General features: G+C 42.9%; 1 protein-coding gene across 11 annotated transcripts in view; it reads left to right on the forward strand.

The window, feature by feature from the left end:
• Positions 1-22,414, forward strand: part of FOXP1 (forkhead box P1) — a 576,958-nt gene that overhangs the window by 547,512 nt on the left and 7,032 nt on the right. For 9 of the 11 annotated variants that reach the window (XM_040628562.1, XM_040628558.1, XM_040628559.1 and 6 more), the window contains 6 exons: positions 8,175-8,376; positions 8,481-8,560; positions 9,165-9,266; positions 12,832-12,953; positions 14,649-14,718; positions 19,113-19,279. In XM_040628562.1, the coding sequence (XP_040484496.1) occupies positions 8,175-8,376; positions 8,481-8,560; positions 9,165-9,266; positions 12,832-12,953; positions 14,649-14,718; positions 19,113-19,279 (743 nt within the window). The remainder of the gene's footprint in view (positions 1-8,174; positions 8,377-8,480; positions 8,561-9,164; positions 9,267-12,831; positions 12,954-14,648; positions 14,719-19,112; positions 19,280-22,414) is intronic. The other 2 variants (XM_040628561.1, XM_040628556.1) reach the window with 1 other exon arrangement.

Below are 22,414 nucleotides of genomic sequence, written 5' to 3' on the forward strand. Positions count from 1 at the left end.
CCTCTTCCTTCCTCCATGGGTTAAAAGCAGTGATAGAATAATGTTTGGACTCCAGACTCTAGGATGGACGCATGTTGTGTGATGGGGCTCCTTGGGAGGAGGAGGGATGAAAGTGGGGAAGGAGTCGTGAAACCAGGGGGCGCTCAGTGAGTGATGGGGCCAGGTGTTGTGAGGGAGCACAGTATAGGTAAGCCTGCACAGGCCGAGAAAGGACCGTTGGGATTCTCCGTGAGGACCAGTGTGAAGCATCCAGTAAACAGGGGAAAGCAGTCCTGGGGGAAATGCACAGGGAAGGAAGGTTTGTCTTGATTAGTATTTAAAAAAAAAATGTTTTACATTCTAGAAAATTATAACTTTGAAGGGGACCTCCTACTAAATTTATTTTTAACTGTTCTATTGAAAATTCTCTACCCCTAGTCAACATTATCTCTTAGTAGCTCAGCACAGTATTTCTTTATTAAAAGAAATAGGCACGAATATTTTTGACTGAAAAATTAATAGCTTTTGAATTCATACACAGCAGGTTTTCTTTTGCAAAGAAGTCCAATATCGCTGCACAGCACTTCTATAACCATTTATTTAGTGTCCAAGTCAAACCTTTGACGGCTAGAGCAGCGCTACAAGCCAATATAAAGAACTCCACGATGTAAACCAACAATAGGCCGTCTGTGTGAGGTTTGCCATTGTCAAATACATAGATTGTTGGGATTAGTTTATGTAAATGTACTGTTGTATTACCCTTTGGGAAAAAAAAAGATCACATTTGTGTATGAAAAGTGGTTCCCTTCACAGGCAGCATTATAAATTCCTTATCCTTTAACTTACATGTAAGAAGTAAAAATTGGTGCCTGACAAGCAAGATATTGTGTGACACTCTGTTGCCAGAGTGAACCTGCCTTCTTTTCACTTATTGGAAAATAGAAAATTTTATTATAGATACCATCTTATAAATCAGGAATTATTAAAATATGTATAGGTGAGGCATTGGGAAATTAATTATAAAGGGTAGACGTGTAGTGTTTTGCATACATTTTTACTGCCTTGCCAAAAAAAGGGGGGAAAAAGGCACACACATTCAGCAGACCCTTGATTCTTTCAACGTTAGGGATACAGAGCTATCTGATGATCATTTCTAAGGTGCAAACGATTCCTTTTTTGCCCGTAATGAATTTATTCCACCTTAAATAATAGAATGCACAGTGTGTCCTTCTAGAGTCTTTGATTTGAAATAAGCAGTCACCAGGATTCAAATCTAACCATAGATGGGGACTTTGATGTTACAGCCTTGCCAGTAAGTTGATGAAGTTTTTTCTTTTTTCCATTTCTGTTTAAAAGGAACTTCATGTTTATTTTAAAATTCTTAGTCACTAAGTGATAGAATGCTTTGCTGTAAACGTTGCTTTTCACTAAATGCCATTTGGGTGGTAAGTGTCATTTGTTGTATCCAGTCATCCAGCCAGTCCCTCTTCCATTGCATCAGAGAAACTGCCAAAACCTTCTTGGACTGTTCTTACATCAGCTCATAGACACATTCCCTGGACCCGGTTGTGGAGCTTGTCTTCCCATGTGGGTCGCTGGAGGGTATGCTCATCCCAGGACACCCCTGAGTTTTTAGACGTAGCTCTAAGCTCATCCCCCACGGGAAGGCATAGGCGAGCCTTCCTGTTCTTCGGACACCTTCAACAAGACCTCTCCCCGCTTGCCATAGAAGTTTCACACAGAAGGAAACCTTTCCTTTGGTAATTACGCCCAGGACTCACATGGCACGGTATTTTTGGAAAGGGAATTCCTGCGTTTCAGGTCAAGGTATTTAATCAACAAGTATTTATTAAGTATGCTACTAAAAACACAGAGCAGTAAAACAAGAGAGCCCCTTCCCTGCCAGTGAGGTGTTGGGCGTCTTGAGGGACAGACACACAACCGGACACACTCACTGCACGAATCGTGCCGTGTGTCCGTCAAATAGCCTATCTACACCAGGCATTCTGGAGGACGTGGTGTGTGAGAGGAACAGGAAGACGTGGCAAGGAGGCAGATCTGTGACTCTTTCCTTGGGTTCAGAGGAGGTGCTTGTGTCCGTGTGTCTCTGGGCGAAGGCGATGGGGAGAGGAAGCCATGTCACGAGGACCAGTGTGGAGGAAGCAGAGGACCCGCCAGCATCAGATGAAATAGGCTTTCCGTGCTTTGAATTTATTTTATTTGTAAGCTCTGAATTTTCTGAAGCCCGGGCCCTGCATGGAAAAGGCTGTGTCAAAGTTTCCCGGAGCGGCTGTATATTCTAGCCCTTGGGTACCCACGGTGGGAAAAGCCTTTCTTGACACACGTTGAGAAGGGCCACATGTGCTCTGTTTTGAGTTTTAGAAGATTCTTCTCTTTTCCATGGGAAGAGAAGCAAAAAAATCAGACAAGAGTAAACTCTCCTAATGAGACTGATGGATATTCTTTTGTTCCAAACTCGGTAACATTCTCAAAGTAAACACCAACGTGTATTGCTTGGGGGTTCGTGTCTCCACGCTTGCTCCGTGGAGAATTTTGTTGAGCTGTCTCCTTGGAGGGAAGCGTAACTCAGAGGACAAGACAATAACAACAAAAAGAAGCATGTCTGTGTTATGACTTTATTAAGTTGTTAGGGATTTTTGAAGAAGACTTCCCCATCGTAATGTCAGGAAAATCCTGTAAACCCTATTTTATAATCCGGGAGGACAGGAGAAGTACACATGGCTCCGGGGTATTCCTGCACACCAGAAACCTCTCGTGATCCTGGAAAAACCACATTCCTTCAGATTTGGTGGGCAAGTAATTATAGCGTAGGTAGTATATCCTTCGTTATGAAAATGTTATAAAACGCTTACAGGAACTTGGATATTTGAAGCAAAATGCAGTATTACATTTTCCTTTTTACGCATTCTCTTTTCCTCCAACCATAGCAATTAGGACTGTTTTGAAATAGTTTTTAGCTGCTACAAAAACAAAGTGTCCCCCTCCCCCACACGGGTCTTTTAACTCTTAAAGCAATGGCTGATCCTTTGGGCTGCTTACAGCCTTGCTTTAGGCCTAGAGAAGCAAGATTAGGCAGTCATAAAAGATTCTCGAGCACAACACACACAAGCTGTTTTTCTGTACTGTTTCTCATGAAGCCCTGCACCCCCCACCCCCACCCCCCACCACCCTCTCATTCACTGCCCTGTGCCAGTACCTGGCCCATTGCGGTAGCAGGGCCTGGTTCAAGGAGCTCCAAACCCAAGCCTCCCCCTGCCCCGGCCCAGCCTCCCCACGGACGTCCCTCAGGCCTCAGAAAGGCCGGCCGTCTCTGAACGCCAGCGATCGCGTCTAGAAACTGTGCCGTTCAAGCAGGCCTGGAGCCCGCTCAGGGCAGTTACACCAAGAGCAGAAAAACGAGTTCTGTGAGCCTCAAAGTCCCTACTAAGCAGCTAGGTGCCCCAGTGTTTGGGTTTCAGGTCTGTCTTTTGTTCTCAGAATCTGTTTTCATATGAGGCAAGAGCACAAACAAAAATAAAAATGAGTTCTTATGGGAATACTTAGGACAAGTCTGTTTCTGTCTGGGGTTTACATCAGCGCTTTGTTTATTTTTTAAAAATGTGAGTGACTCATCATCTTTAAAAGAAGAGAGGAGGTTACTGTTTAAAAACTAGAGATTAATCTTTTAGAAAAGGGCTCAGCAGAATTATGAGGCAGCTGACAGAGTCCCAGTAGTTGGGATGGGTACGATCCCCAGGACAGTCCTCCTGGAAGGGAGCTGGGGGAAAGACGGTGGTTAAGAGCACACGGAGATTTTAAAAAAGAAAAACCCTACAGCGGATCTTAAGTGACAAAAGAATTTAACTTCTGGCCAGACCCTCAAAGCGATTATCTTTGCCGAAATCATCACATGACGGAAACTTGCCATGTAGAAAATATCAGAGTTACTAACTTTTCCAAACATAGCAACTTCTTTTTAAATAGAAAATAGACACAATAAGAAAAATAGGAAAAGAAACCCTCCCAGTCCAATCCCTTCCTGCTCCATGCCCCGGAAAAAAAAAAATATATATATATATCTTTTAAAACCTTAACTACTATCTGAAACACGAAGTGCATATACGTTCATTTCTAATTGATGATTATATTAAGATTTAATAGTTTACAATTAAGATGAATATTTCAAGATTACAGCAAAACCCACACCAAGTCCCGATTTGCTCTTCTGTTCAAAGTCTGTAATTAAATTTTTTTCTTTCTCTCTCTTTTTTTTTGGGGGGGGGGTAGTCCACTGTTTTCAGAGACCTTAATTAAAAGAGCAGGTTTGGTCTGAACACAGAGCCTGTTTTGAATCCTTCCCCATGCTCCATCTTCTCTCTCCCTCGTGACCTTCCTCCCTAAAGATGGTTTCTCCACGAGACAAGCATGTGATCATCAAACAAAAGTTTAAAAGTTAACAAACTTCTATAGCAGTTGACAAGGTTGACATTTCATTAACTTGTTGGTTCAGCCTTCAAATGATCTCGCGAGGCAAAGCACCCTCTGTGCGGAGTTTATAGGTTTTTGCTCTTGCTTCCTTCACAGACTACAGTCATGTTTAATTTGGAATCTGGGCTCCTTTGGCAAATTAGCAATTAGAACAATTTTGTGGGAATATGTATATGTGTCATTAGTTTTCCTGCAAATTAATAGCAAGGGCAGAGGTCAGGCAGAAATTTTCCACTTGACTGCCGTTCCTCTATTGAGACTTGGCACTTGGTTGTGGAATGGCCACAGCTGCTCCCAGCCACCCTCTTCCTGTAGGAACTGTCTTTTAATTAGTTTACCTCACAGCCATCATTACAAATATTACCGCCTCCCCTCCTCGAAGCAAAATTACTGTTTCTACAAAATATTCCAGTGACATCTTGCACCACCGCACATCGATGGTGGGGTCACTCGAATGCAGCATTTAATCATTAGATCACCTCCATCCGCGTCTCCTAATTAGAACCCTCACAATACATTTTTATCTGGTAATTAGCTGAGATTGGCTGCTTCCTCTGTGGCTTATTAGAGATAGCCCAGCAGTGGGTGTGAATCACGGTGTCATTTGTCAAGCCTGGTAAGCCCCCTCTCTGCTCTCTTCCGGCTTCACGTTTATTTCCATTGGCTACCTATGTTCAAAAGCCTCCAGAAAATTCTACTGTGTATTTCTTTGTGGGTTGTGCGAACCTGGAGGGATTTTTTATTTTTCACTGTTGCTTTTTCGGTGCAGACAGTCCAGGTGTTAAGACCCTGGGTAGAAGCTACAGATGTCCCGTTCTTTTCACATTTTATGACACGGCACCACGTGACGTGTCTGTTCTCCTGTGCGAGCACCACGAGAAGGACTTGTGCTTGCTGAACGTTTACAGGAGTTTTGGTTTTTTGGAGTCCGGTACACCTGGTGCCCTTCCTCACAAGATGGGAAAGCAGCCGGCATATTCCTTGAGGCCGTTGTAGTTATAATTCTCGTTAAGTGTTTAAGAAAGTGATGGTGTTTAGGGTACGGTCCTTAAACGGAAAAGAAAAGCCAAGAAGTAGTTAGTCCTCAGAATTGCTTTATGGTTGCTAACGCACACTGTCTTTGGACTGGTGTCTGTATTCGATGGTAAGTCTTCAGGGGCAGCAAATCAATGTTCTGTCCCTGTTTTTGTCACTTCAGTTTCAAATGCGTTATATTTGTTCAGTAGTATTTATTGAATGCCATTTATAAGCAGGGACTAAAGCTATTCACGGAACCCTTTCCAAAAATGAGCATACAGAAAACTGAAACTGGCCAGTGTTTATTTTTCCCACTAACTGGGCGTAAGATGCTTATACCGAGAGCCTAGAATCACGAGTGTGTGTTTGACTGGTTATGAATACAGGCAACTTATTTCATGGATCTTTGGCCTCGGTTTGCTCATCTGTAAAGCGTGAGCAGGGACATCTCACGTATTAGTGATGGTCTTAGAATGGAGTGAAATCGCGCAGTGGCAGGTGGTTTACAACATGGTTTATACAAATGGTATCCATGACTTTCCCGAGCGGCGGGATAGTGTTAGGCCTCGCGGCATCTGGATTTTAAAAGCATTTAAAAGTATTTATGAGCAGTAGCCTTTCATGCACTAATTTCCTTGACCCGTTGCTTGGGCTGATGCTTATACGGACTGTTGCTGTACTTGGTCGGTGATTAAGGCGCAAGGCGCAGAGGAGGTCAGCCCCAACCTTCCCCTGTGGCTTCTCGGTTCTGCTCCGTCCCATGGCTGCTCCTCTGAACTGTAAGCACTTAGTCCGCAAATACATGTCATGAAGGCAGGTTTCCAGCACTAATAAAAAAGAAAGCAACTCACAGCATTGGCCCAGTTTGCTGGAGGGGTGGGGGAGGGAAGAGCCGTGTCCTCCCCGTAGCTTGCGCTTCTCAGGCGTGGGGGTTGGGGGAAGGGTCTGGCCTTAGCTGAGTCAGCATTTCACCAGGGGAATTGGAAAGCACAACTACAGGCTTGCTACCCAACATTCCCTTTCCAGCACCATATTTACATTTTTACCATGAATATTTACCTAACGATATTTGATCTTTCTTTTCTTCAAGTTCCTGGTTTTTATAGTGTTTGTTTGGTTTTTTTTAATGGAACTACCGTAAACATATGAGAGGCATTCTCATGGCCTTTTTCATTACTGGAGTGGGAGTAGGGTTGACTCTTCTCAACAAACTGGAACTTTTAACGTGTTCTTTATGATCCCAGAGGAATCTCATTTTTAATACCTCCCACAAATAATGCCTTGTCCGTAAGGGTACTGCAGTAGTGAAATACTATTTTGTTAAATGATTTGAAATCTGGTTTGAGAAAATGTTACAAGTAAGCCTACTTTGCGAGGGTTTCTTGGATCTGGGGCTGGCTGTAAGTATCTGGGATCTCAGTTCTGTGCAATAATATGTCGAAAATGGCCGAGTTCTGTAGCGTAGCCAGACTTAGTATTTCTGGAAGAACCAACTCAGGGTAAGGGGGACAAGCCCATTATTTTTCATTAATAAGAGAAGCACTTCAAGGCGAAGGCTAATGGAAGGAAGGAAACGGTACTGCTTCCTTTGCCTTTGTGCGACTTCAAATAAGTAATACTCGTTTCCTCACTTGATGCTATACATTCCATTATATTACTGAGCATTTGAAACTCGAAGGAAAAAAATGTTTACAGTTCCCAGTGTTTCGTATGTCATTTTTTTAAAATAGATTCCAGTGTTCTATTTGACAGTGTTTAATGAAGACTACACATAAAGCTTCCGAAGATTAGTCTTTGCCGACTGATAGAGCTAAATGGTGTCTAACACGATCAGTGCCACGTTTTTGTTTTTTTTTAAGATTTATTTATTTGAGGGGTGGGGGGGAAGAGGCAGAGGGAGAGAGAGAGTCTCCAGCAGACTCTGCTCGATTCCACAATCCCGAGATCGTGACCTGAGCCGAAATCAAGAGCTGGACGGTCTAACCGACTGAGCCACTCAGGCGCCCCAGTGCCGCTCTTTTTAATAAGAGCCATAGGCCAAACGTCCCTGCCGCGGCTCGCATCGGTGAAGTTTCATCATGGAGTTAATGGAGTTAAGTAGCCTGTCCCAGTGCTGGCCAGTGTGGCAGCCACTGGCTACCTGGGGCTATTTAAAGGAAAGTTTAATTTTGATGAAAAGGTAAAACCATTCCGCACGGGTGCCAGCATGCTGCAGAAAGTGCTGTTGGAGAGCTCCGGTCTAGACCGATGTTTCCCAACTGGTGGCTTCTACCGACGACGTTGGTGTTCGCTGGTGCTGGGAGGCTCCCCCCCGCCCCGGGAGGTCTGCCAAGCACAGGAGGCTGCTCAAGGGGGTCGACGCCGTGACACAAGAAATGCTTTGACCCAGAACTTGTCAAACTTCCCTGGGCTAGGTCACCCCTTTCTGCACACACTCATTTTTCACCGTCTTTGGAAAACACCTGTGTCACCCACGGGTCAGGAGAACATGGCCAGAGAGATTTTTAAACTAACCACTACGTGAACTGTTTTTACATGGGCACACGCCTCACATTGCAGTCGATGGGAAGCATCGACTTAGAGAACGAAAGCGAGCCGGGCGTCCCCTGTAGTGTCCCTGCTGGATTTCCGAGGCCTGCTTGCTCCCTGCTTTTCCGAAGCGCTTCTGAGAATTCTTCTTTTCCTCGCAGCTGAATCTGGTATCAAGTGTCACACTCTCCAAGTCTGCATCTGAGGCTTCTCCACAGAGCTTACCTCATACTCCGACGACCCCCACCGCCCCCATCACTCCCGTCACCCAAGGCCCCTCCGTCATCACCACCACCAGCATGCATACGGTGGGACCCATCCGCAGGCGGTACTCGGACAAATACAACGTGCCCATTTCTTCAGGTAGATACTCCATCTTCGCCTCCCGTAGAGCTGTACGATGCGATTCTTGTAGACCAGCCTCTTTTTAAAAAGTGATAATTAATAGGACAATGATTCTTATTTAGCAGATATTGCGCAGAACCAAGAATTTTATAAGAACGCAGAAGTTAGACCACCATTTACATATGCATCTTTAATTAGGCAGGTAAGTAAATAACGCAGTATGTGAAATTCTATCAAAAGGTATACGTGTACATGGATATATTATATTGATGAAGTAGATTTAAAACCGTTTAGTATGCAAGCATGCTAAAACCTTTTCTATAAGGTTTTTTAAAACTGCAATATATAACATAATTGCTTTTGATTAAGTATTACAATACGATGTGATTATTAGGAAATTCATTTCACACAACAGTGAAAATGAGCCTGTTTAAAGATGGCAAGTCAATTATCACAAGCTACAGTAATCTCTGATCCCTAGAATTAATCTGAGCTCTAAATAATTACTGAGCTTTAATCAGCTAGTGAAATGTTTTGCATTTCTCTTTGATTCTGCTTTATGAATGACTAATAAATTAATATTTCTGTACGGAAACAGAAATAAAAACTCAAAACAATTAGATAATTCCATTTTGAATTTTGCTATTGAACTGTTAAATGCAACCATTAATCTTAGATCATTTTGTGAACCCTTTCTTGGGCTTTAGCTCTGAATCATGGTTATTTTATATTTTCAAGAAACTGTATCATGACGATTCTGCTGATTTGGTCATAAATTATCTTCTTTGGTTACTTCTGCTTCATAGGCCATTCTCGAATCTCCAGAAAAGCAGCTAACACTAAATGAAATCTATAACTGGTTCACACGAATGTTTGCTTACTTTCGACGCAATGCTGCCACGTGGAAGGTGAGGTTTCTCGCGGGCCTGTCCAGGCTCGGGTCTGGCCCTCTATAAGAGTTTGTTGTTGATCGAATGCCGGTGTTGTAAGTTACACGTATATTGTTTTGATACACTCAAAGAGTCATTTATGGGAGTATTTTATTGAGAAAAGAGTACTGCTGGGATTAGAATGCTGGGATAGAAGACTCCCGTTAACATTGGCATCAGATTTCGGATGGACCAGCCAGTAAAGTCATTTCTGTCTGGTTGTAATATGTAGGGAAAAGGAACGGACGACTGTCACCTGATGTTTTCGGTCATTAGCCGCCACCAGTATTTGCTGAGATGCATGGCTAACATTTTTTTAACTGGGAGAAAATTTGACATAACCTTCATTGGTTGGATTTAAAAAAAAAAAAAAAAAGAATAAAAAAAGCTCCTTACCACAGTTAGTAAAGAAAGCTGTGTGGTCTCAGGACTAGCCCTGTATATGGGAATTATCCCAGGGGAGCACAATATATTATTAAGTTTTTGGTTTTAGTTTGGGGTTTTGTTTTGTTTTTTGGGTTTTTTTTTTTTTGAGGGGGCGTGGTTTTAGTTTTTTTACATCACACTATCCATCAGAGATTCGTAGAAAATCTGGAAAAGGAGATTATCCAACTTCACTCTAACACCATTTGCTATAAAACAGATCAAATCCCTTAGCTCCACGTGGGATACCCTAACAAAGCTTGAGGGTCACGTGACATACCTCATTTCCAGTTCAGCAATGGGTTCATAGATTGCTCTAGTAGTTTTCCCACTGTATTAAATGAAGCCCTCACAAATGTTTGGGTTTTACTGCTTTTAAATTCTTGGTTTAAATATTCTTGCTGTAGAGGGCAGGTCTAATCTGACAGGTTTTTGTTTTCGTTTTTTGCTTTTTTACTACCTAGAATTCTTATAATCCCCAAATTCCACAACACGTAAAATGCAAATATCTTAGGATATGTTTACATGTCATTATTATAGATATGATAGGGATTTCTTATCGGATGCAAAGGAAATTTCATTTGATACTTTTTAAATTTTTGGTAGAACAACAAAAACAGAAAACACATTGCCTCTTTTATGTTCTTGAGAAATTAGCATTTTAAAAGAAAATGAAGAAGACCATAGAATTAATTTATCAACCTCACACAGCCATGAATATCTGTTATGGCTCAAAGTATCCTTTTTTTATTTCCATGAAGACACTTGGGTGCTGAAGGGAACCCATGTTCTAAACCTTACCCGCTTTTCCTCAGCCTCCCTTAGGAGATGAAATGCAAAGTATCTTTAGCTATGAATGCTTTTCAAAATGTAGGAAGTATAAGCATGAAGCAGACATTTTCTTCAAATTGCCTTTTATAAATAGCAAATGATCAAATTTAAAAATAATTACTGGCTGTGAATATGATATTTAAGCTCAGATCTACAGCTTCAACTTTTTCATTTTTTGCAAACTGCAAGAAAAAGTGCCATCAATATAAACAATCCTAGATCAAGTACCAGATGACTCATAAATACGTATAATTTTCCTGACGTGTCCTTATTTGTATTGTAATCCTAAACAAAAGATGAAATGCCCAGTAAGTCATGGCTGAAAAGGGCTTACTCACGTTTCTGGGCAACTCTTGATTCCTGGATGCTTTTGCTTCGATGTACAGTCTTGGAAAACAAGACTTCAGTTTGACTTTCTATCTTTACTTACGTGGCTATGCGCTGCAGACAGATCTGTAGCGGTCCTTCTGGCAGCCGTGGCTTCTTTAGATCTGCAGTTCTAAATGTTTCGATGCTTATTCTAAAATATTAGTGATAAGGTTGAGGGGAAATGTTGATGTCTTTCCCCACTATGTCTTCCATACATATACATGATCTGTCTGGATTTTTTTTTTTAATTTGGGTTTATTTATTTTAACCTCCTTAGTATTGTTCCAGGAAGTTAAGAGTAGACCCTTTGCATCCCTTACCATGCGCTGGTACAGCATAAAAAAAGAAAATGCTTATTCAGAGAGCAGACTACAACCTATACGTGAAGAAATTTGCCCTACCAAGAATGCATACAACATGACAGACATTTTCAGAGATTTTTCTTTTGTTTTTATGCAAACCCGTCCAAGCCGTTTGGAGCAGGGGTGTCCTTTCACGGTCACCTGGATGTTTTCAACCTACCCCAACGATGCTGACATTGCTCAAAGACTTGTTGAGAATGTATCTTGTTGATTCTCCTTGCGAGTAGTTGATAACTTAGCTATGTGCTAAAACGTGTCTCGTTATCTTCTAAATATTCCCTATCGAAAAAGAAAAATCAGCACTTTCTCATCTGACTCCTCAGAGTCACCAGTGGTGATTATCTCAAAGTGGCAACAGTGCTCAGTATCTCGAGAGCGGAAGTACTTGCAGGCAGCCCAGGGGGTGGAGTGCCGCACGTTTGAGCGATGGCAGCATCATCGGGGTGGAGTGGAGGATGGTGCAACGTGGCACGGGAGATGGGATGTATGCATCCTGTCTTCAGGCCACAGCGGTCACCCGCTTATGCCCTAGAAGAAGAAAGTTCTGAGTCAATGGCCTGGGTCGTTTTGTAATGTCCTCATGTCTACTTTGGAGTCCAGATCAGTACGTTCAACTAAGGAGGCTAAAGAAATGAAGCCATGTTTGTTCCCGGCCCCAGTACGGGTTGTGGATTTTTCTGAAAATCGAAGGAAAGAGATGTTAAAGCTTTTCACCTTTGAGTCGAGGTCCTCCTTTTCAGTGGGCTATGGATGTCAAGGGTCTCCATTTAAGGATGATCTTAGAAATGACATTTACCCATAAGCAAGAAACACGGGGGTGGGGGTTAGAAATATGTGTCTTTAGAACCATCAGCTGTAGGAGTATCATCTTTTTGCCATTGAGAGTTCTACTCATTTCTTTGGCATTTTTTGTTAATTAAGGTAATTGCCCGTAGTAAGGGCCAAGGTTTGTATCTATTCGGGAAGGTAAGACGTGGCTTGATGACAGACTCTGATGTGCTGGGGATCACTTCACTCCCTCATCCTGTCAGCTGCAGGAGGTGATGCTCTCAATGGTAAAATCCAATTTAGATAAATCTGACAAAACCCGTAAAAGGTATCAAAGCCAAAACTTTTGAAAAAAGAACAAGAAGAAAATGTATTTAACAATATTATCATCTTGCATGATTTAAAATACCCTTTTTAATGAGAGATGAGTGGGTTTAAAGGGGATAGTTTTGTGCTCTACATGTTTGTTCTGAAGTCATATTAACAGTATTTTCAGATTTTTACTGTGAACCCTATTTGGGGCGTATCTGCGTATTCACGATGTCTTCTGGGTAGCTACTACCAGAGACTAGATGTAAATGCCAGAGTATAATTAATTGATCATTTTGGTTTTTCTATTTTTACATTTGGAAAAGGCATCCTTAACCTCAAGAAGGTCATCCACGGGGGTGGTTAGCTACAGCTCTTGGGGATGGTTTGACAAATGTGGACTGTGAGGCTGAATTTACTGCTGTTTTTGGAGTCTTTTCTTATAGAAAATGTAAATGTTCTCTCTTTTATACTTGCTGCAGAATGCAGTGCGTCATAATCTTAGTCTTCACAAGTGTTTTGTGCGAGTAGAAAACGTTAAAGGGGCAGTATGGACAGTGGATGAAGTAGAATTCCAAAAACGAAGGCCACAAAAGATCAGTGGGTACGTCCGCCATGTTTGAACTTCTTAGCCTAGCTTGGATTGTGCTAACAAGTGTCAAGTAGAGGCTTTTGGCTGCTAGACGGTGTTAGACCAACGAACCGGTTTCACGTTGTCTCAGTTAAGGGAAGCAAAAAAGCATTTCATCCCTCCTGTTTTGTATGCCCACCAGTCCCCTGCCCTGCTTGCCGGTCTTTGTTGCATCCCACGCTAGTAGCTTTTAGGTGGCAATGCATATTAACCCTCACAAACCATTTGCTTATGCTTATTGCATTTTATTTTCTTTTTCCTGTTCCCTGTATTGGATGTCTGTTCTGCCCCCCCAACCCCGTCTCCTTTTGTTGCCACTCCATCTCCTTTGCTGCTGCTCCTATCCCAGGGTGCCATTCGCACCAACCTCTCACTGCATAAGTGCTTTATCAGAGTAGAGGATGAGTTTGGGTCCTTTTGGACAGTTGATGATGAAGAGTTTAAACGTGGCCGCCATATTCAACGAGGCCGTCCTCGCAAATACTGCCCCGATGAAAACTTTGACGAGCTTGTCACACAGTAAGAGCCTTTACTTGCTTTTGTTTTGTTTTTTCTGCTGTTGCTTTGGCTTTGCATGGTTGACTCATCCCATGTAGTTCTGCATTTCACCAAGTAGCAGTGCCACGGCTTTCTGCAATGAAACTAAATTGTGTGATTCGTACATGTATTTCTCCTGTTTCTCTTTGGAACACCAGTGCCTGAGTAATGCTTTTTTGACGTCTTTAATGCACATGTTGCTTGTACTTTGATTCAGCAGCTTACGGGGACCCTTTAAGAGTAAATACCTTGGCTTGAAAGTAGTTCCTCCATGTTAAAAGGTAGCTTTTACGGAGAGTTAAAATGTGTATTTAACGGGGTAAATTTCTTGGTATTTGCCCACTCGGTGAAAATAACATTAAGTGAATGAAAATGAATGGAGAGAGAGAGAAATCCGTAGCAGCACACGCACTTCCTTTAAAGGCGAGCGATCAATCTGGGTGGCTTCCTACTGGAAGCCTCTCCTTCTAGAGATTTTTTTCGAACGGTATCTTGTCTTCCTTGGCTGAGTTCATGGACACAGCATCTTACAACCTCCCAGATCTGGCTGTGCAAGAAAGATCTCCACCCAGCCTCCCCGCCTTACTTGGGAACAACCCTTCCCTGCCCCCCCTTCTCCCCATCTTCTTTTAGCACTAAATGTGCCTCAGAGGGGGACCTCCTTTAAGAGCCATCCTGCCTTCCCTCCTACGGTCATTCTGGAGTTACTCTCATGGAGACGATTCTCTAGCTAACTCCCAGGAAACCCTGCTGCCAGCTCCCTGACTGACTTCCCCTACCCCCCAGAGCTTCTGCCTTCCTGTTGGACTCATGGCAGCTACTCAGAGAGGTCAAGATTTTTGGGGGGTGGGGGGGAGCATCAGTGGAGGAAGTGCCCAGGGCTGGTCTAACTGAAGCCCGAATTTTATACCCAGTTTTCCTGAAGAGCAAATTCCTACCCTGGGGTGTTCACACAGACCAGCCCCGTAAAGCCAGGGGCTGAGGAGAAAACCCAACTTTCCTTTGGTTTTGTTAATGGGGGAGATTTCTGATTTGGCAAGGGGATAGCAGCAAGCTTAAGATAAAACTTAGCTTTAGGAACTCGGGGGCTGATTGCGTTTAACTTTGAGTTTTTATCTTTTTCTTATGCAGTAACCCTTCCCTTATTAAAAACATGCAGAGCAGCCACGCCTACTGCACACCCCTCAATGCAGCTTTACAGGTAAGATTAATGGTTGTCCCGAATCTGCAGCAGAGGCACATGTCTCCCCCACTCATTTCAAAATATATTAGCCTCGCTCTAATTAGATATTAAATTTTAATTCCGTTAAACTTTTTTCTTAAGTGCACAAAGCATCGTACTCCCTGGAGGCAAACACATCGGGCTGCTTCAGCATTAGCGGGATGCTTAGCATTTTGAATATTGTGGCAAAAAAATTAAAAGTTCACTTATTAATATTTATCAGCAGTATCATAATTTCCATCCTCTTATTTCAGAATTTCACTTGAGGCAAAAATACCACAAGTGTAATTACTCTAGCACAGCTATTAATGTGCTGGATGAGAGGCCAGTGTATCACATGACCTTCTATTGTTCACGGGTTTAAAGAGAAAGCAGAGCTTTTTAGTTCTTCTAAAGTCTGTTTTAGCATCTTCAGTCCGTTGCAAGGGGGCGGGGGGAGTGGTGGAGGGAGAGATTCAGGTTTGGTTCACTTGGTAAAAGTAAACTGTTTTTGTTTAAACTAGAGAGGTGTTGAAGAACACTCTAGGTTTCCAGCAGATTGCTCAAGATTGCATAAGCGTACAGAATGTTTGTTTCCCACTGACAAACCAAGCACTCATTACATAACCAGCATTACCGGGGGATGAAGACACTGGTTTTGAGCAGGACTGAGTTTACCACTCAGATACGCGTTACCAAGGCCGCCGAGCCTTTTGTTTAGCCCATTTCTCAGTGGTCCAGTTTGAGTTTGGCCCTGCCTCGACTGTTCTAGAAGATGGGCCAAGGGAATCTCGCTGCCTTGAAAAAGGCATATTCTGTACGTATTTTATAATCCAAGGCCGTCGCAGACCTTCACGGCATGAGTTCTTGCTGGGGGCTCTACCGCCCGTACTTAGTGCAATGTCTTGTGCCCCTCCAAAGGGCCATAACACACAAACAGAGAGAAACCTTTACAGAGAAACAAGAGCATCTTAAAAAGGCTCCTTGAGGGGTAAGGGAAGAGAGAGAATGAAAAATGGTTGAGATCCTTGACGTTATGGGCACAGAGTGGGTGAAGAGGCAGGAGAGCGGGACGGGCACGTAGTTCTCACTACTCATAGAACAAGCACTGATTGAATGATTGAGCACCTGACCTGCACCGTCAGTTTCCCAGATCACTCAGCACAGCCTCTCGGCTCCCAACAGTAGATGATACACCTTCAACAGAGTTTCCGCGCAGAGGCAAACGCACTGAACTTAGCTTTTCAGTGATTATATTTATTTATTTTTAGCCTGTACCAACTAACTTTAATGGGAGGAACTACTTTCTGAGTTTGTTAATTACTTGTAGTTTACACAGTAACTTTAGGAAAAGCAAATGAGAGCACGCGTAGATGCCGACTCTGTAAATACCATTCATTAGTAACTTATTTTCCCTGGAGTCTTGTGAAGTGTGAATTTAAAGGCTGCTCTATCTGGAAGAGTATTAAGATTACAAGCACATTTTACATTCATGAGGCGGAAAGGAAAGAAAAAAAGCAGTGAGCCTCTGGATTCTCTTCACTATGTGACTAATTTAAATTAGTATGCCTTATCATGACAGAACTGTTCATGTTTCTTCTCGAAAACATTTGGTTTTGGCATCCTCCCTCCCCCTTCTCATTTCCAGGGCTAGCCCAAAAAACGATCCTGTAGTTTTCCAAGAACACTTTATGCGCATAATGAGGTGAGGTGAATAAATTGATATAAATTCATGATGGGAGGAATGGATCTTTTTCCTCTCGTCGAGGAGTTGGGATCCACGGTCAGTAGACAGTCTCCTGTAACTTTCTGCTGTGCAAATTAAATCAGGACTGTACCAGCAGGCTTTCCTTCCCATTATTGCCCATTTCCATTTTTCAAGACAAGTAAAAATAATAGTGGAACAACATCTTAAAAAGATTACTAGAGCAACATAATGCATGATATACAATATATAAAATAGGACAGCAGAATCCACTACAGAAATAAAACATTGGACGTGAGACAGATTGCATTATGCTCTGAAAAAGTGAAGTAACTAAGGGTAACCGTAAAGCTTCTTATTTATAGACTGCCTTTCCCCCGAGGAGCTTAGCATGGTTCATGTTCCAGGAGCAGCGGTACTTATGGACTTCTACACTATTACTGAAGCACTTTTTTTTGTTTTTTGGGGGCTTTTTTGTTGTTTTCGGCAAAGGTGCCAGTTTGATAGGAAACCACGTACTGTCTACAGGACCATTTATGTAATTAAGTCCATTATAAAAACCGTACCCCACCTGCTCCTCTGTAGACATCAAGTACAAAAAAGAACCACTTTGTTAATGTTTCCAGCCTTGGGTGGTTGCTTTGATTAACTCAACAAAGAAGGTGCAAGAGGCGCTAAGGCCGATCAGGCACCATCCTCCCACTGGGTCGTTTTCTTAAAGGGACAAGGCTGGTTTTCTTCATTTATATCCTTTCTGGTCTCACCACCGGGGGATCAATAGAAGTGCTCGCCTTTTGGATGCCTTTCACCACTGTGGCTGTTGGGCCTCAGCCCACGTTTTAACGACCTTCACCTAGAACACTTCGAGAGCCAAGAAGAACACATCATCTTAAGAAGGTTGCTCTGTCCGTGAGGGTGACCATCTTATGCCAAAGAACACCTTCTTACAAACATTTCAGTTTTGTCCTTACCTCTCCATTTTTTGACTGGAGAAGCTGCTAAAAAAAAAAAAAAAATACGCTGTAGAGATGGCCCCACTTGGGCCCTGTTCTGTGTCATGGTGAAATGTGAGCGTGAGAGCAGAACTTCCATGACTGGGAGAGGCATGACCACTGAGTTGTCACAAATGAAGGCCGTTAAGATGCTTGTCCAGCGGCAGTTTGCAAAAAAATAAAATAATCTGGCAACGGTTCTTGCTTTTTGCTCTGCCAAAAAAAGAAAAAAATGCTTTATTGCAATTATAAGAGATCTGTTGAAAAAAGTACTTGATGCAAATTATTTAACAAACTGTAGGAGAGCGAAGGAATGTTCAGATTTGCTGTTCTTCAAAATGAGTTCACCACATTTGGAAATAAAAACAGGCTTTCTTTCCCCCCCCTTTTTAAAAGCAAGCAGTTATGTAAATCCAGAAGTGGAGGGACGGGAAAGCCGTGGGCTTGCACAGAGCCTGGCTTTGAAATCGTCCATTGGCCAATGCCGTGTTAAGTGAAGACCCGTCACGGGGGCTTGTATCTAAGAAGGCATTCCTGGCTTTGGAGTTTGTACAGTGAGCGACGCTGCAATTGTCATAATAGGCACATTCCCTGCAGCCCAGCTTTGCACCCGTTCTGTCTTCATTTTTGGCTCTTTCTTTCTCTCTAGAGCCAGGATTTCTAGAATCCTTTGGACTCTTGTATGACTGGCCGATTGAAGTCACCATGCCAGATTGTACTTCCTCTCATTAGGATGGAAAACCAAGCCTACTGTACTCTGCAGGAGGACAGTTTTGATAAATCTTGGTCTAATTACACTGCCAGTTTTTGAACGTCTGTCCTCTTTAATAAAATGAAAAGTTACTGGGTCATAATCACTACCCAAACGAAACAATATGGATACTTTAGTCCAGGGTTGTATTTAATTACTGTCTGCATTTGAGACTGGGTGGTCATTTTATTCAAACACAGGAGGATGGGAAGTGAACAGGATTCCCCCCTCCCCCCCCCAGACTTCAGGATTTCCTGTTTTCTCCGTTTCCACACTTTGGGGCTGACACTCATGTAAAGTGACAGATATTTTTTTCCTTCAGTCCTAAAATTCCAGGTTGACCGGTCTGAGTCTGAAGGATTGAGATAACTGGGGGGTAACGCCACACAAACTACACTAAACAGATTCAAAAATCATCAAAACCGAAATGATGGCGGGAGATAAAAATGGGCCCCAATTCTATAATCTCTTCCTTTTCTATAGGATCTAAGAGGTAAATGTTTATGGAAGTTCTCATAAGTTTGAGCTGTGAGGCCAGAATAATTGGATCAGATCTTTAATATCCAATACTGGCATCATCAAAGTGGATAAAGAAATGAAAATTCCATTATATTTCCCTGTGATCTGGAAATATTCAGTTCCTCTTGAAAGAAGGCATCCGACGGAAAGCTCATTTTAGATAGTCCTGTCTAAACCACGTGACTCTTCCCAGCAGGGCTAAATTGAGTCCTCCCTCCCCACCAGCGCTTTGGTCCCAGCTAGCTCTTGGTAACCAAGCATGGGACATGTGTCACAAGTCTGCCTTTTAAAGCAAAATCCTCCTCCCACTATGAGAAACTTGTATCTATGAACCTCAACGGAAGATCATTGACTACAGCCGTAATTAACGGCTTCCCTGTCTCTGCTTACTCTGTGTCCTCACGTGTTTTCTCTTGGTTGCTAACAGGCTTCGATGGCTGAGAATAGTATACCTCTATACACTACCGCTTCCATGGGAAATCCCACTCTGGGCAACCTAGCCAGCGCAATACGGGAAGAGCTGAACGGGGCAATGGAACATACCAACAGCAACGAGAGTGACAGCAGTCCGGGCAGATCCCCTATGCAAGCCGTGTGAGTACCGTCCACCCAGAAGGTCTCTGCGCTCAGGTCCCCATCTCCCACTTCGATGTGCACACAAGCCCTTCTCTAGCTGCTTTTGATACCTTTTCTGTAATTTCTGCTTTCCTAGAACCTTGGTAAAAGTTTGCGCTTCTGGAAATGTTTAGCTCGGTTAGCGCAGAAAAGGACCATTTACTAACTTTCCCATAAAAGCAATCAGCTTCATGCAGCCCTACAAGTGCACACGGCAATAAAACGGGTGACTCATTTGCTTTTTTTCCCTCTGCTTGGCATCTCAGGCCATTATTTAAGCCGCATTACCTTTTCCTGCTAAAATCGGTATGCGTCTCTGTCAGTTTGTTCAACTTGCGGGCGCGCCAAACCGAGCAGGGGGAGAAAGAATGCTTGTTTACTTGGTTGCGTGATGGGCTGAACCGCAAACACAAGGCTGGAGCGTTATGACCAAGCATTAATGATGGCACAAATGAAAGGCGGCATGATTTATACATTGCTCTTAAAATATCAAAAGGAAAATTAATAGGAGCATTATAGCAGCAGACGGCAGTGTAATGAGCACCATATAACTGAATGAAGTGATGGGCGATGGTGTCCCTGCTGAATGTGAATGGCACTAGGACCGGGCGGACCACACCCCCCTCCACCATGGGGGGCGACGGCGGCGGAAGAGCCCTGACGGGGGCAGCTCCCTCTCTGCCAGGGAAAGTTTAAAAAAGAAAAGCAGCCACGTTTTTCCAAGTGATTGTATTTGTGGGGGATTTTCAAGAGGGACAGTGTCTCCCTATGAGCAAATGTCTCTCCACTGTTTCCCACTTTAAAGGAAGACACCAATCCAGGCCATTTTGTGTACACACGCCTCCCGAATTACCTGACCAACATCTTAAGATAATTTGAGTGATGGGAATGGAAAATGTGACCTGTAGCCACGAGGACCAGAAAGAATTGGCATCAAAGAATACGGAAAAGAAAAATGCTGTCAGCCAGGGAAGGGGTGGGTTTGAGGGAATCTGAAATTGGATTATTTAGCATTTGAATTTCATGCCCAATGTGTTTTGAAAAGGATCTTAAAAGATGGAAATAATCGTTTTTAATTTATGTGAACAGTCTCTTAGCATTTCCTACACACCATTTTAAGAGAGCGTGTTTATCCTTGACACTGGTGCTGCTGTGTGTCGTCTTTCCTAAAGCAGGCTGGTGTTTCTGACTTGACTGTAGTCACACTCGTGTTCATTTTTAAATCATTGTCACGACAGGAGTGTTTACTCAGATATTAAGGAAGTTCAGAGCAAATATAAATTGGTATATAAGCTACTTCAAGAAATGCTCGTTACAGCAAGTATTTCTGAAGTTATGGAATGGAAGAGAGACTATTTCGCATCAACCATACAAACTCCAAGGGTTAGCTAATGTATATTCCTACTATTTGGTGCAAAGCATTACTGAAAAGAGAAAGATATCTGGATAAAAACCTCAGGCAACAGTTAAGAAAGACGCTAATTTTGCCGTACGAGATAAAGCCACTGCAAAGTTAATTTGTTTAGCAACTTTGAATTAATCCCAGTATTACCAGAAACCACATTTCACAAGCAGTCAGCATAATTTTTAATGAAAAGAAGGTTTCGGTCGGGTTTTGTCTGGGTTTGTTTTGGTTTTGTTCAGGAAACCCTACGTAAAGATGTCAAAATGCATGCTGTTGTTCAGATCTCCCCGCTTTACACTGTTTGCTAAATATAATTACATGTCAACAGCATGGTCCCTGTGCCTGCTCTCAGTGTCACAGACTGTTACTCTTTTTGACCCTGTATTTCCATTAAGTGAATGCTGTAATGACATAGTTTTCCTTCTTGTGCAACATGCATTACCCTGCTATGATGCAAATTGTTTCTTAACTGTTCTAGTCTATTGGAATAAATCCAGCCGTAAACTTTACGGCACGGCTTTAAGGGCCTTGTTAGAACGGCAGCCCAGCTACTGTCCAGCGTCGAAGCAGAGCTCCTCGTTCCGACCCTTTCTGCGCCGCTCCGGCACTACCACATTGTGTTTTTCTTCGGAAACACGAGAAAGTAGCCACATAATTATGGCTTTGGGGCATTAGACTTTTATCCTGATAGGAGCTCACGGAGCTACAAAGCGAAATACTCCATGCTGTGCACACACCCTCCCAACACAATGCCTCTAAACACCAGTCAGCATTAAAAACTCTCGTGTTCCCAGAGTGGCTAGACAAAGGAATTACTCAGATGTAAGGAGGGAAATACGTGGTTTTGCACAGTTATTCATGGAAGTAGGAGTTGGGGGGAAAGGTGGGGCAGGGGGCGATGTGCGAGATGGTGCCTCGTGCAGTTCCGATTTCTAGGAGACACATGAATGTATGTGAAGCATCGTATCTTAAATAGTTTGCATCTCACCTGAAAGGTGTCTTGCTTGGAAATCCATTCTGTTTTATTCTCTGAAGCGCTGCAGGCCTGTGTGACTGCATTTGCCACACTCAGGGGGATCTGCTGGTATCAAGAAATGTTGTGAAGCTGGATTTCATTTCTCTGGAGTTTTAAGAAGCCTTAATGTCTAACTCGGTTGTGTTGTCAGGTTGTCACACGGATCTCGTCGGTTAGCATTTGTTGGGGACCCGCTCTGCATTAGGCGCTGGGGTGAGCCAGCATGCGTGATAGGGTCCTAACCTGTGTCTTGGGGATGGCAAATAATCTTACTCAAGCTTAGCTGCAACTTTCCAGGGAAAACAAAATCTTCTCTAACGTGAACATTGTATCTGGTTTGGTTTTGTTTGTGCCTAGCAAAACATTTGTCAGAGTGGAACACTATAAAGCAAGAACTTCATTAAGAATGTTCCATTTCTTCTCCGTCCTCCCACCCCCTTCTGCCCATATAGCCTTGTATCAGGTCATCAAATTCAGGTTTATAAACTTATTGTTTAAAGAAGTGAAAGGACGAAAATGTTGATAAGGGAAACCACATTTGAACTTCAATACAGGGCTAAGTAACACATAGATACATTTCTAGCCAAATGTGATCAGCAGAGAAGGGGGGGGAGTAATTTATGAAGGAGCACTGCTCAGTAGTGAAAATACGAAATCCAAACAGGAAGAAATGGTCACCGCTGTCTCCAATCCA

The sequence above is a fragment of the Ursus maritimus genome, unplaced genomic scaffold (genome assembly GCF_017311325.1).
Source record: "Ursus maritimus isolate PB19 unplaced genomic scaffold, ASM1731132v1 scaffold_14, whole genome shotgun sequence".
Classification (NCBI taxonomy): Eukaryota; Metazoa; Chordata; class Mammalia; order Carnivora; family Ursidae; genus Ursus; species Ursus maritimus.